This window comes from Epinephelus lanceolatus, chromosome 11, assembly GCF_041903045.1.
Source record: "Epinephelus lanceolatus isolate andai-2023 chromosome 11, ASM4190304v1, whole genome shotgun sequence".
NCBI classification, from domain to species: domain Eukaryota; kingdom Metazoa; phylum Chordata; class Actinopteri; order Perciformes; family Serranidae; genus Epinephelus; species Epinephelus lanceolatus.
In genome coordinates this window covers 13,766,011-13,781,869 of record NC_135744.1, presented here as the reverse complement: position 1 = coordinate 13,781,869, position 15,859 = coordinate 13,766,011, and the positions used below count along the sequence as shown (strand labels likewise).

Sequence of the window (15,859 nt, the reverse complement as noted above, 5' to 3'; positions counted from 1 at the left end):
ATTTACATCCCTGGCTCATGAAAATATACAGGTGCATGATTGAGATCACAATAAAGTCTGAGTTTAGAGATGTGTGTCTTCCAAGCAGGGGCACCAGAAGTAGGGGGGTAAGGAGTAACATGTAACATAACAGTGTCGGCCTTCAGTGTGTTATTAAAATGCATGCATCAGCAGCGCTTGCTAAACAATAACAATGGCATTAACGTGTCAATAACAATCATTTACTGTCTGTTGGCGACTGATCTTGTCCTCTGCTCGGAGGGTAAGGAGCACCCAGACCTCATTGTTTTTCCAATTTGAGGACATTTACGGCTGTTCTTCTCCTTCTTTGAGTTAGCTGCTAACTGCTAACAGCTACTTTTTAAATGTCCTATAGTGGATCATGCGCATAATGCATCTTTGAAACACCATTTAAGTGCTGATACAGAGGACTGGCCGAACCATGACAATCTTATCTTGACCTAAGTTTACTCTTTGACATCTCTGACACAAAACTATTGTAACAGAATAGTAATGAGTCAATGTCAAAATATTATGGCAATGATCAAAATAGTGCTGACTGAAGCTGTAACTGTTTGGCTTACCTTTCTCTTGATCCAACATTTATGAAATGGCTACCATCCAGACCATAAGTACAAGTTATGCACCTACACCCATATGCAGTTTTTAGATGCAAACATTCTGGCAACAATTAAATCGTAGGCAACTGGACTTTGATTTTGTCTAGAAGACGTTTCGCCTCTGATCCAAGCGGCTTCATCAGTTCTCAACGCATCAGTCTGACTAGTCCTCACTAGTCTGACAAACAGTGGAGTAAGACTCAGGTTTTTAACCTCTGTGGAGGTGTACACCCACCACCCTCATAAGACAATACTTCGTTAGTGGAGTTTCACTGGACCATTGTTTGGGTCAGGTGAGTCACACTAGTGAACGACGGTCGTTAGGAGTGAGTGGGGCCACTGGTGAGCAACAGTCGTTAGGCATGATGTGTGGTTACCAGTGAACGACTGTCGTTGTGATTCTTTGAGCCACTTGAGGTTAGTTTCGGGCAGTCTTTGTTGTTCAATCTCTTAGGTACAGCAGCAAGGGCCGCATTGTAAATGGGGGATAGGTGGTGTCTCAGGCCACCTCCCCTGTTTAGAGACGGTTTCTCTATTTAAACGTCCAGTGGCCCCACTCACTCCTAACGACCGTCGTTCACTAGTGTGATTCACCTGACCCAAACAATGGTCCAGTGAAACTCCACTAACGAAGTATTGTCTTATGAGGGTGGTGGGTGTACACCTCCACAGAGGTTAAAAACCTGAGTCTTACTCCACTGTTTGTCAGACTAGTGAGGACTAGTCAGACTGATGCGTTGAGAACTGATGAAGCCGCTTGGATAAGAGGCGAAACGTCTTCTAGACAAAATCAAAGTCCAGTTGTCTACGATTTAATTGTTGCCAGAATGGAATTGACCTGGATAAATGAGAATATCCACAGACATGCAAACATTTATACATAAATATATACATATCCAGAGAGGCATGAGCATGAATTAATTAATAGCTTATTGGCTTGATTTATGAATACTCACAGTAAGAAGGAAAAAGGACACCTAAGAATGTTGAGTGTAGACATCTGACATAATCTTATAAGAAATATCATATATACCTCTACTGTTCAAATAATTACTCTTCCTCTCCTAGAGGTGACAACATACTTCATTTCTACTAATACTACTGTAGTTATGACTAACCTTTATATACTTTTTATAAGCCCTAGTAATTAATATTATTGTATGTAGTGCTATATTTGTTATGTATTTTGTGTTATTTGTGACCTACATGAGCACCAGCAATGAAAACATCTCTGTTATTTGCAAACATACTGATAATCTCACCTAGACCAGACCAGGAGGCTACAGAAATCAAACAGGCAGGTCACAGGCACTGTAGTGAGTTAACAAAGCCCAAAAGCAGCATTGATAGAAGGAGCAAGACTCTAATCAGGGCTGCAGGAGATGGAGCATTTATTGACTCAGCCTCGTCCATCAATTCCAGCTGTAGCACACTGCAGAGTTTTCAAGGATCCAGGGTCAGAAGTAAAGCCCGGCAGTGTCAGGGGCCATAGCGTTTCACAGCACTCAGGAAGCAGAGCATACTTCACCGCATTCAGAAGCACTGCTCGCAGGTGATGTGAGCGGGATATAATAAAAGGAAACAATGCAGGAAAACAGTCATCTCCCGTTATAGCCTCTTACAGTGATGATGCCAAAAAAAATTAAGGTTCAGGGTGAAGAGTTTTGACCATATGGTATCAATTCATTTCAATGAGCACGTCAAAATAGGCTGCTAAATGGGGCTTATATTGTAGCATGAATGGTAGCAGTCTTATTGGTCTCTCTGCAGGTATCAAATAAAGAGCAGCTGTAGTGAGAGGAAGTTTCATCAAACCCAAAATGAACCAGCTGAATTTTCTGTAGCAGTTGGAGCAGACAGATTTTAGCTGTGTTATTTGTTTTGACTCAATGGCCTTGTTAAAGGCAAACTATACAGGAATTGCTGGTTACTGCTTGTTAACACAACATTCAAAATTCCCCCCCTCCTCCCTGCACTACTGTACCATTATAGAAACGTTACATCTGTTGTAGTGGAAAAGCCAATACTTTTGCAAACTAACTAAGCTAACTACTCACACCTACAACAGACAACAGGCCAACTTCTTCCCCATCCTCTTCGTCATTGTGTGACAGCGAAGGTGAAAGTGAGAGCCAACCCCACATTCACTAGTTTGGAATGAACTTTGTCTGCTTGGCGTTTCATCTAGCTATATTTGCATTTTTAGCCCTGTGTCCGCAATTTTCATAGTTTCCACTTAGACATGTGTTGCTACTACCTGCTCACTACCCTTTTATAAAGTCCCAATCTCACCTGTGTGCTGTTGTTGGCTTCTACCTGGTTTGTGACCTGTGTCTCGGCCAAAAAGTTGCTCATGAACGTACTGACTCAGCTGACACCAACAAGCATATGCATTCTGCGTCAATGTGAGAGGTAACAAGTTTGTTTTGGTCTCACTCCCTCTTGACTTAAGCTCTTTGTTTACTTTCCTCACACCCATTTCTCTTCCCATGCTCTGAGCTGAACTGAAAATCAGAGTGATTTCATTCACCCGTGGGCTCTGCCATTGCTGACGCCAATTCAACTTGCTAAATCAGTGAAAGAAAAGCCAATGAGGGCCAGAGGTGCAGGCCACACCGCATGGACAAGGGCAACATACACTGACCAACAGCCCAACATTGGCCTACGTGCGACCGTTGGCTTCGTGTATCAGAGCCTTTAGGCAACTACAAGGAACTTTCATTTTGTGTTGGTTTTGGCGGCCCCTGTGGACAAAAGCAGTAGTGTTTCCATGAGCACCACTGCCTTGTGACGCAAAGATCTTGATCTAGCTAACGTTTGCATTTGCTTTGGAGGTGAATGAAGAAAAGAGACAGTGCATGGTGGTGCAGTGGTTAGCATTGTCGCCTTACAGCAAGAGGGTTCCTACCCTGGGGTGCAGGAGCCCTTCTTTGCAGAGTTTGCATGTTCTCCCTGTGTCAGGGTGGGTTTGTGCTCCAGCTTCCTCCCACAGTCCAAAGACATGCAGGTTAATCGGTGACTCTAAATTGTCCGTAGGTGTGAATGTCAGCATGAATGGTTGTCTGTCTCTATGTGTCAGCCCTGTGATAGTCCGGCAACCTGTCCAGGGTGTACCCTGCCCCTCGCCCAATGTCAGCTGTGATAGGCTCCCTTGTACTGAAAATGTAAATGTTGGCTTTTTTCATTCTGCGTGCCTTGAATCGTTTTGTCTGATTTCACAGGGATTCAGACCCAATGACAGGCATTAAGAAAAACTATATAGAAATAACCAATCTTCACGGCATTTGTCTTGTTTGCTTATGTAGGTCATATTGGGGCATATTACATTCCTGTCTAGGTGGAAGAGCTCCAGTTCAATATCGGTTTTGAGTCCTCTCAAATCCTGCAGTTCTACCCACGTTTTGAATGACCAACCAAGGTTGATTTGTGCTTTCACCCCTGCTCTATCACTGTCCCTGTAGATATTTTTGGCTCTTGGTTTCAGTTCTTTTCTTTTTCTGTTTGCTAATCCTGCCCCAGTATCAGCCATTACTACAAAGTATGACGTCTAAAATAACTGCTTCCAAGAAGAATCTCCTCCTGCTTCCTTTTAGCCGACTAATATACTACTCACTGCCAAACTTTGCCTGGGAAAATGTAAATGTTGGCTTTTTTCATTCTGCATGCCTTGAATCGTTTTGTCTGATTTCACGGAGATTCAGACCCAATGACAAGCATTAAGAAAAACTGTATAGAAATAACCAATCTTCACGGCGTTTGTCTCGTTTGCTTATGTAGGTCATATTGAGGCATCAGTATTAAATCGAGACTGTTTCATAACCACTTTAAAAACTCCTTGTAGCTGCTTTAACTTATGATTGTGTGCCTGTTAGATCTATTGTGCAATAATAAGCACTCAGTCCTGTGAGACATTAAAGTTTTTGTAATTGCTGAGCTGGAGCATCTTGCAATAAAACCGACTTTTTTCACGAGTTAAATGGGAAAAAATGGCAATTTAATGTTCCATAAAAGCACCATAGGTTGTCTTTAAAACTCCAATGGATATCATTAAAGACTTGAATATATAAACGTAAGAAAAAATAGAGCCATTATACAACTCGCATTTGTTTGCCATTAAGATTTCAGGTCCTGTCAGCATCGCCGCAATCGCTCCAGCTGCCTTCGGGAGTGTGACTTTAAATGTCTTTTTTTGATTGCAAAGATTTCTAAATGAAGTATCTCACTGGAAGCCATGATAAGATCTGCTGGAAATGCTGAGAAGTTGAGCTGCAGGGAAGCAAGGCAATATTGCCATCCCATAATTCCTTGCGCCTGCGATAGAAGACTCCATGTGGCCTTTCCCAGCTGACTGACTGTTATCAGCCCCGTGGATTTTTCATGCAGAGATTTGACGGGTTTGATGATAATACGTGTGCTCGTGTAAAAAAGGATGTAAAATCAATCAACATCTCCTCTCTGTCTGTCCTCACACACTTCTGGAATGATTTCAAGAGTCAGTACTGGATTATAGAAATATTATGCTGTGTTCACTTGCCTGGCACACCAGACACAGTAGGGATGCTATGTGTAATGATGTATAGTAATGTCTGGGTGTACTGTAAAATGTTGGTATTTATTCATTTTATATTCACATTTAAAAGAGCATTTGCAGTGGATATTGCCTCTAAATGTTGCCTTGTGTAAATCCAGTCGAATTCTTTTGGGCCATGGCTCCTCTAAATCTAAATCTTTCCTTGACCTTATGACAATGTCCAACTGAAGTGGTTGAAAAGGGAGAAAATATGTAAATGTTTTGACTGTTCAGATCCATTGCACAAGCCTACCTCAAAAAATTATGCACATGCCGTATTTATTACTGTTTAAAAAGAATAAACCTTTGCATTTTCACATTTTTTCCTCTGCCAGATGAACCCGATTGAAGGAGTAAACACTTTAGATTATCAGTAAACTCTTCCAAACATGCCTTGTTGTGACATTTTCCATCTTCGCTCCCCTCTGTGTTGCTGCAGATGCTCCAAAGATCCTGGGTCGAGTGACAGTGTACACGTGGGAGGGGAACCCAGCCAACATCAGCTGTGAGGTTGAGGCTCACCCCGGAGCCTCAGTGGTTTGGTTTAGAGACGGCTTCCAGCTGCCCTCTGCCAACACCACCAACATGAAGATCTACAACACACCGACCATCAGCTACCTGGAGGTCTGCTGCACCTCACTGACACACAAAAACACAGGGGTTAATAGAGTACAAAGAGATGTGTTAGGTTTTTTTATGAATATTGTCAGGGTTTGAATAGTTCAGAAGAGCAACTCTGAATCCAGGATTGTAATAGTAGACTAGTTATTAGGTACAGAGTGCTCAATGCTTTGTTAATGAATGATTCATTTCTATAGTAGATATCTGTGTATCTGTGATATATATCCACTTCCCACATGAATCACACACTGTTTACTGCCTATAAGGTACATATTGAAGTTCTTAAAGAGTCTACTCGGTACCTAGTTGTATTCTTTTCTTGTTCTCCTGCAGTGCCTCAGGCCCCTTGACCTCTCTGTGTTTGTGTCTTTTTCTGTTTCTCAGGTTACCCCTGATTCTCAGAATGATTTTGGGAGCTACAACTGCACAGCAACCAATGTGATGGGCTCTGAGTCCAAGGAGTTCCTTCTGATCCAAGCAGGTTTGTTCACCGAAAAATGTACCATTGTGTTTAACTGAAGGTGTGTAGCGTTTTTATGCCTCTGTATTGGTGGCATTATGTTTTTGAGTTGTCTGTTGGTCCACGCCATTCTCAAGAGCCTCCAAGAGAATTTTCTTCAAATTTGGCACAAATATCCGTTTGGATTTTACATTAAAATGATTAGATTTTGGTGGTCATAGGTCAAGCTCACTGTGCCCTTTCATACATCTCATTCTCATGAACCTGATATCTCCAGAACACCTTGAGGGATTTTATTTTTCAAAATTTGGCACAAACAACCACTTTGAGACAAGGATGAACTGATTATAATTTGGTGGTCAAAGGTCAAGGTCATTGTGACCTCATCTGTTCCATTCTCGTGAATGCTGTATCTCGAGAACACCTTGAGGGATTTTCTTCAGATTTGGCACAAACATCCACTTTGAGTCAGTGATAAAGCCATTAAAATTGTGTGGTCATAGCTCAAAGGTCAAGGTCATAATGACTTTATCTGTTTCATTCTTGTGAATGTGGTAGCTTGGGGACACCTTTACTGAATTTCTTCAGATTTGGCACAAACACCCACTTTAACTCAGCGATGAACTAATTAGATTTTAGAGGTCAAAGTTCAAGATCACTGTAACCTCACAAAACATATTTTTTTGCCATAACTCAGGAATTAATACACTGATTATGACAAAATTTCACACAAATGTCTAATAGGATAAAATGATTACATTTTATATTCAGAAGGTCAAAGGTCATCTTCACTGTGACATCATAATGTTCCGCATAAAACACTTCTCTGGCCATTACTCAACATCATATCTCAGGAACAGAAGGGGAGACATTTGGTCAGATACTGAATTGCTGACTCTAATCTTGGGTGTCCACCTTGAAACTGTGCTGATTGTAAAGATCTTCTGTGCTGCCAGGGGGGAAGATGTGTATGAAGCATCCATGTTTTCACAGACACAGATGTCAACGGTAACTGCAGTTTGACAAGTTTATGGAAGCATACAAATGCAAATTGGTAATTCTAGATTTACAATTAAACAGCAGACAAATTTGGGGTAAGTGGGAAGTGCTAGCATTATGATGACTTCACAATGATGTGACAGCACCTACCTGGCCAGTCTGTGATGCTTTATGCCATGAAGAAATAGTGAAATAATACAACATTATGGATCCAAGCACCCACAGCAAAATGGTTGTTCCAAGGTCAGGTTTAATCCCCTGTGTGGGAACATAGTTAACAGCTCAGCAATATAACCAGGAGCAAGGCCCAATATAATTTATGGATAACATTTTAAAGTAAATTCTAAAGGCAATCAGAAGCCGGCGTTGAGAGCAAGGACATGTGAAATGTTGACCAAAAGGCAGCATGTGAACAGAAAATAAAGTCTGACCGTGCACAGAATCACAAGGCACTCCACAGCACAGACAGGTACAGTAATGAGCAAATATTCAAACCACAGTGGAACTGTCCTTTAAGGGCATATTTTCTTGGTATTTACTTGGTGGAAGGGTTTAGCATGGGCCAAGGAAGAATCCATTAAATTTTGGAGGGGCTCCAAATCATGGCACAGATCACAAATTATTATTCACTTTTGTTAACACTGCAAGATAGGGCACTTGGCTTTGGCAGAATAAATGCCATACATCATGATAGTAAAGTTCAGAAGTGTCAAAACAAAGCCAGCTGTGGAAATATGATTACTCTATATCACAATCCACAATTCATGGGTATCAGTAATCCTCTGAGGAAGCCTACACATGTCAACCATATTTGACATAATTCTAATAGTTTTGTAAATAGATCCAGACATATATTGTGGTTGCGCTTGCAGATTTGCATATCACAGAAGACTGGACAATTGGCCTTGGCAGAGGTCTGCGCTCTTTGAGTGCCCTTCTAGTTTGGTATGCAAATTGTTTTGGAGCCATTAGAGGAGGTAGGTCACAGAGGACCTTGTCTAAATACAGTGTAGTCGAATTAATTGTGCTAACAACCTCTGCTGCCACTGTGTAATATACTGTAGGCCCTTTGAGGTGTTTTCTCTCTGCTGTTTTATCTGCTGCATAACTCATTACCATGCCTAAAGTGACTCCCTCCCGCCATAGTAGGAATAAAAAGGGTACCAAAAAGAACCCCACTCAAATATGTCTTCACACCTGATTTTCCACATTGATATGTCAATGAGAAAATTTCAACAAGTGGCACGAGGCAAAGAGCTTCAGTAGACAAAATGATTTCAATTTCAAGGGTAATTAAACAGTCTCTGCATTACATACTAATGGTACACAATCCAGATAAGATTAGGTAGGTTTGTTATTACAGAAGGCGGATCATTTTCAGTGGTGTTCCTGTGTGCATGATGGCAGTGGGTGGCTCTGGGAAGTTTGCACACAGACACTGATTGATGATTAGTTGATTTCTCCACCTTTTAGCACAGAAAAAAAACATGCAGTGTTGTTTTGTAATTACCAGCACTGAGCAGTGCCTCCAGTACATTTAAACAAGACTTAAGTTGTTTGGTACGTAAAAACATATCTCGTCTCGTCTGGTCGTCCTCCGCTTATCCGGGTCTGGGTCGCGGGGGCAGCAGCCTCAGCAAAGAAGCCCAGACAGTCCTCTCCCCAGCCACCTCCGTCAGCTCTTCCAAGGGAACCCCGAGGCGTTCCCAGGCCAGCTGGGCGATGTAATTCCTCCTCGGGAGCGGCCCCGAGGTCTCCTCCCGGTTGGACATGCCTGAAACACCTCCCAAGGGAGGCGTCCGAGAGGCATCCTTACCAGATGCCCGAACCACCTCAACTGGCTCCTCTCGATGTGGAGGAGCAGCGGCTCTACTCCGAGTCCCTCCCGGGTGTCCAAACTCCTCACCCTATCTCTAAGGCTGAGCCCAGCCACCCTGCGGAGGAAACTTGTTTTGGCCGCTTGTACTTGCGATCTCGTTCTTTCGGTCACTACCCAGAGCTCATGACCATAGGTGAGGGTTGGAACGTAGATCGACCGGTAAATCGAGAGCTTTGCTTTGTGGCTAAGCTTCCTCTTCACCACGGACCGGTTAAGCATCCGCATCACTGCTGACGCCGCCCCAATCCGCCTGCCAATCTCCCGCTCCATCCTACCCCCACTCGTGAATAAGATCCCGAGATACTTAAACTCCTCCACCTGAGGCAGGACCCCCCCCCCCCCCCCCCCCCCCGACCTGGAGTGGGCAATATACCCTTTTCCGGCTGAGGACCATGGCCTCAGACTTGGAGGTGCTGATTCTCATCCCAGCCGCTTCACACTCGGCTGCAAACCGTTCCAGCGAGAGCTGGAAGTCACTGTTCGATGGAGCTAGGAGGACCACGTCATCCGCAAATAGCAGGGACGGGATCCTCCTGTCACCGAACCTGACACCCTCCACCCCTCCACCCTCCACCGTGCCTAGAAATTCTGTCCATGAAAGTTATGAACAGAACCGGTGACAAAGGGCAGCCCTGGCTGAGTCCAACCCTCACCGGGAACAGGTCCGACTTACTGCCAGCCACGCGAACCAGACTCGTGCTCCTTCGGTACAGGGACTGGATGGCCCTTAGCAGAGGGCCACCAACCCCATACTCCCGGAGCACCCCCCACAGGATGCCCCTGGGGACACGGTCGTAAGCCTTCTCCAAATCCACAAAACACATGTGGACTGGTTGGGCGAACTCCTATGCCCCCTCCAGCACCTTGGCGAGGGTAAAGAGCTGGTCCACGGTTCCGCATCCGGGACGAAAACCACATTGCTCCTCCTACGTAAAAACATATGACTATGATAATTTGAATGCACTCACTGGTGATTTTGTTGCTCCTAGAAATATAAATGGCTGCAAGAGGAAAGGTCATGGCATCAGAGCAATCAAAGGGATTCATCCTCTGGGGAGCATGGTTGTGATTAGTAAATGTCTTGGTAGATTAAATTAGATTAAGTTCTGTTGGTTTCATTTACTTTATCAGCGCACTGGTCACGTGATTACAACCTTTCAAAGTACATGGGATATGTACAAAATTGGGTGCACTGCTTTTGTACAATTTATGAGAACAGCTTCAGAGAGTCCCTCAATTAAAACCCATGAATATACTGCATCATATTTTATGAACAAAAGTTTTAAAGAGACTTTAGATCCAAATTGAATGGATGGAATTAACACCCACATGACATACTTATTGCCATCATTAGAGCCTACCCCTGAAAGATAAAAAGACAGTATCATGTCTACAGAAGACCACTAAACTCTGTCCTGTCTTCATGAATCAAAGCAAAACTCAGGCTGGAGGTAAAGCTGTCGCTGCAGGCTCATTCGGGCACGTCCAACAAATCTTCAGTAATTTGGTGACCAGAGGCTTTGGGGCACCAGAGGCATGCCGGCAACCAGAATTGTCAAAAGGGCTGATTTAGAGCAGTAAATTATCCAGTGTTGCAGTGAATGGTATTAATCAGAGCCAACCACGTTAGCACTGGAGTCCTGCAACCCTACACTGTAGAGACACTGAATGTCATCATGTGTTATTTTGAAGGCTCAAATCAGTATTTCAAAGGCATTTTTTAAGGAATTAATTAGCTTTTAACAGTATATTAAAAAATTTTTTTTTTTAATACATATTTGTATATCAGTTAGTCATGCTGTTCATTCAAAATACAAAGGTTTGGGAAGTACTGAGCATACAGCTGGATGGATGAGACTTGGATTATACTGCACAAGTTGTGTGTGAGTTTGTAAAGTGATGTTTTGATAGAGTTTTGCTGTTGTTAATTGGGGTCCCCGATCAATCAAGTCAATATTTTTGCTGTTTTCCTTGGAGGCATGCAAGAAAAACAGTTGTCTTGATAAATTCAAGGTAACACAACCACACTAATTGATATATAAATGACCATTTTGTGTGTGAAGTATTCCTTTAATCAAATGGTATATTGAAAATTGCCATTTTTTTCTGTTGTTTCCCATAGACACTGTGCATCAATTAACAATGTATACTGGGAGTTACATGCATTTTGTAACTGATTATATTTTATTGTAATCTTTGCATAAGTGCCAGCTTTTAGAATGAGTTTTTAAATGTTTCTTTTTTTTTCTTGCCTGTGCTCTGTTGCAGACGTGCCATCATCGCCAGAAATTACGCTAGTGGAACCTTTCTCCAGCACCGCAGTGGTGAAGTTTGAGGAGCCTGACTCCATGGGTGGAGTGCCCATTATCAAGTACAGAGTGGAATGGCGTTTGCCTGGCCAGGATTGGATTGGCAGTGAGCACAATGCTAAGGACGGTGAGTCCAACATCTCTCCTGAGCAAAGTTCACTAGTTGGTTGTTTTCTGTATCAAAGGCACATGTACGAATCTGTGACGTCTCTATAGATTTAAAGGAAGCTCATATAGACTTTTTTTAGCACCATATTTTCTCATTGACAACTGATCACAAACACCTGCTGTGACGTAGATTTTTGCTCAGTGTGATTCAGTGTTGAATTGCTCTTTTAGTCCCTGAGTCTCCATGCATTTCCCTTGAAAGCCTGGGAAAAAATACTTGTAATCAAGCAAAGTGGATGCAAGGGATGTTATTAAATTCTCTCTTCAGGGTCAGTGTTCTCCGCGGTCCCTTAAGATGCATCACCTGCATCAGCTGCACCTTGGTACCGCCATTAAGCTATTTAAATCCTTAGCACCAAGCGACGCATCTTGCTTCAAAAGTCATCTCGCAGAAGACGGTTCTACTCAGTCTCCAATGTGTGATGATAAATAACAGAAATCAGTTTAGAAATTCTGACTGTTAGTCATAAGACTTTAACTCTTTGAGTACCAAAATAATCCACATATTGTGATTGTAACAGTGCAAAGACACTTTTCGTGGAGCAGCTTTCACAAAAATATAATATTTCTTTCATTTATTGTGCAACTTCAAGCGAATACACACTAACTACACTCCCTGCGTCTCATTCCTGAAATCTCTAAGGACATCCGCACACAAAAAACCTGAGTACTAAAAACCTACTTAATGAACGCGGTGGAAAACTCTGGTTTGCCCGTAGGCACGTGTGTATGTTCATGAATGCCAATCAATCGTAATTGACAGAGTGCACCTGCTTGCCAGCAATTAGCATACATCCCCACCCATGAACAACAAGTGACCGCCATATAAGGACATGATAATTGCTATGGATAGGTGCATCCTGCGAACATGGAGCAATTGAGAAAAAGAAAAAGAAATATTTGGCCAACACAGAGATTGAAGTTAATTTAGGTGAAGTGGGGTTGAGATAAACATTTTATTTTCTTCTGTTATTAGTAATGTGACAAGGACAGGTAAATCAAAGGCCGGAAGGAGGTAACAGGTGCCATTAACTCCATGTCCTCTGTTGTAAGAACCATCCAAAAAGTTAAACAAAGATAGTTCCGACAGGAGACAGCTCTCTGCTGTAGACGAGCGCCTTGCTTGCCCCTATTAAAACATCTTAATACAGGCAGTATAATGTCGGCAATAACCCATTGTTAAGTTTAATAACAAGTAACAAGTACGTTCCTAAAACACCAACTGTCAACTCCATCCATTCATATACAGATATTGACTGTGTGTTGAAAACTTGTAGGCATACAAGCAAAAAAACATCATAATTATCATAGTTTTTATTATTTTGGAGTCTATTTATTTAGAGTGCATCTCCCACATGAAGGAAATATGGGTCAAAGCCGCAGAAAACACTTGTGCTAGCAACAACAGTTAATCCAAACATGACAGTAGCTGATGTCAGGAGGAGAGGTGGAACACAGCGTAGCCTAAATGACAGTCAGCTCACACACTGACAGGCCCCAGATAATATCCCCGTCCCACTGAGGGTTTGTGGCTCTTACAAATCTGGATGGTTCTCTTCTTGTCTGCCACATGGGACGTATCAGTCAGTGGCTGACAGCCTCCACTGTCAACTCAAGGCCCAAGAGCCGCCTGTCATGCACAAAACAAAACACCCACACAACAACTGTAAAGGTTACCAAAAATATCTCATTCAACCACATCAACCACCCCACACACCCAAACCTTTCCAAAGCACACATATACTGAATGCACCATGTGTGTTTGGACTGCGCATGCATACATTTGTTATAGTATATATATAGTACTAATACGGCAAATCTGGATTACTAACAGGTATTAAAGCTACAACATTAAGCTACATCTTACACCAGGGAGGACTTGAGAAATTTGTGACTGATAAAGAATTATCAAGTGGCTAAAATGTGTCAATAAAAAGGACATAGAGTTGAAAGTGTCTCACAGTATTGTGAACCAGGGCTGCCATCACATGTTTGAAAGCAGTACTGCCAGATATAAATACCACACCCATCACTGTGGCTTCATATATGACTGCCTACAGCTGCAGTGTGCACTTACACGAAGCTACAAGTCAAAGTACACCTGCTTTGCTTTCTACTGCACCCTGTTGATCTGGCTATTAACTCTTCATATTTTAAGTTTTATGCATCAGATATCTTTGTTTGCCTGTTTCATATATGGTCTGTAGGGTACATTAATACATTGCTGCTAAATTTATAATGCAAATAGATTAAACATACCCATCCCTGCTGCACCATAATGGCAGTAGGCTTGTTGCCCTGTCCTTAAAACAGGAATGTGCAAAGGAAGTAATGAATTAATTGCTATTGTGCCATTTGTGTGACTCTTACACTGCTATATTTAGTTACACTTTATATTAATATGTACGCCTGTAACTAGTTGCTTATTAGCATGCATATTAGCCCTTTATCATTCATTTTAAAGCATTATAAAGCACGTATTAATGCCTTATTCTGTATGACTACTAGGGGTGGGGGAGGAAAAATCGATTTTTAGATGCATCGAGATTCTGTCTTGAACGATGTGAGCATCGATTTGGAAAACTAATAATCGATTTTAATTTTATTTTTAGATTTATTTTTCAAATTACCGTAACTCCTCGACCATTCACGCTATCGACGTAATTCCTACGGATTCTGAAAGCTGGGAAGCGGAGCTTTTCAGCGATATACGGTAGTGACGCCATTACCTGTGGAGGAGGGGAGGGAAGTGGGCGCAGCAGGAGGAGAGTGACAGCTGACGAGGAGAGTGCGAGTTGGAGTGATTTAGTGGTGTTTTAGCGGAGTTTTGGTGAGTTTTAGTGGAGTTTGGGTGGCGTTTTCTTTGTAAATAATATTTAGTGTTGTAAATAATAGCATTTGTGGTTTTTTGAGAGGTTTTGAGTTTTTTTATGCCGTGTTTTTGGGTGTTTTCGTCGTGTTTTCACCATAGTTCGTAGTATTGCCATCGTTCGTCTTTTTTGCAATAGTTCGTGTTTTTATAGTTCATAGATAGTTATAGTCAGTTAGAGTTTTGTAAATGCTGGAGGAGAAATGTCGAGGAGGTCTGACGAGGGACAGGACAGTCCCGTTGAGATTTGTGGATGAGGAGGATGGACCTGAGGAGACTGGTGGAGTGAAACAGTTACTCATCTCAACCACAGTAAGTAATAGGCCTACGGTTTGTATGCACTGGATATGCATTCCCAGCTTTATTACAAAAATGTTTTTCAATATCTAGTGTAAATTTTCATATTAGCTCGTTTTAGAATCGAGAATCGTTTTATAATCGAAATTGTTGCCCTCAGAATCAGAATTGTCGTGAGGTGCCTAGACATTCCCACCCCTAATGACCACATTCTACATCTGCTGTGCCATACACATAAAGAGTTTTCCATCAATAACCTCCTTATTACTGCTTATTAAAAGTAAGTAAGGAGGTTGTTGTACATGACTAACAATCTCAATAGGCTTTGCTCAGTGTAAGCCTTATAAGGTGATAGTACCACAAAAAGAGTCAGGCCCTGGCCACACAGAAAGTGTTTTAGCAGCTGGAGGCGCCTTTTTGTAATTGTTTTTAATGAGAATGAAGCTTTTTGCTCACTGTTTTTGCATTGCAACGTGCCTCACTTTTCTGCGCTCTAGGCACCTGGCGTTATTTGCCTGAGTGCTCTGAACTCCTCGAGTTGAAAAAACTTAAGCTCCAGGTGAAAAAGTGCTCTTCATCATCATCTCTTTTTTCCATCATGTTTTTTTTCCCATTGTACAGTTGGATGATTTGAGAGGCCGGCCCTCTGTGGTGGTCATGACAACAAGTTTACAGTTGGAGAAACTGGTGGTAGTGGTTGCTGGATACCAGGGCTTGACGCTAACTTTTTTCCCAAGGAGCACATGTGCTCCTAAGTTGAAAAAGTAAGGAGCGCACAAAGAACTTTTCCGTAATAAACGTGATGCAAATAGACATTTACAAGCAAAATTATTTAATGAATGTGTATACAAAATGTACAGAAAGGTAAAATCATCAAGTTTTGAAAAAGTATTGCAATTTAATTTTGTCTTTAATGTTATTATCTTATATATATTATCTTTGTAATATGATTATCTTATATAATGTTATTACTATCCTAAAACATTCTCCAGGTCCTCTGAAACTCTGCAGGACTTAAGCCTCTTTCACACAGAGCTTTCGCGGCACCCACCGCGGGGTAGGGCGCA

At 42.1% G+C, this 15,859-nt stretch overlaps 1 protein-coding gene across 14 annotated transcripts in view; it reads left to right on the top strand.

Moving 5' to 3' along the window:
• Positions 1-15,859, top strand: part of ncam1a (neural cell adhesion molecule 1a) — a 412,400-nt gene that overhangs the window by 319,119 nt on the left and 77,422 nt on the right. For all 14 annotated transcript variants that reach the window (XM_033644659.2, XM_078172300.1, XM_078172294.1 and 11 more), the window contains 3 exons: positions 5,630-5,814; positions 6,196-6,292; positions 11,418-11,585. In XM_033644659.2, coding sequence (XP_033500550.1) covers positions 5,630-5,814; positions 6,196-6,292; positions 11,418-11,585 — 450 coding nt within the window. The remainder of the gene's footprint in view (positions 1-5,629; positions 5,815-6,195; positions 6,293-11,417; positions 11,586-15,859) is intronic.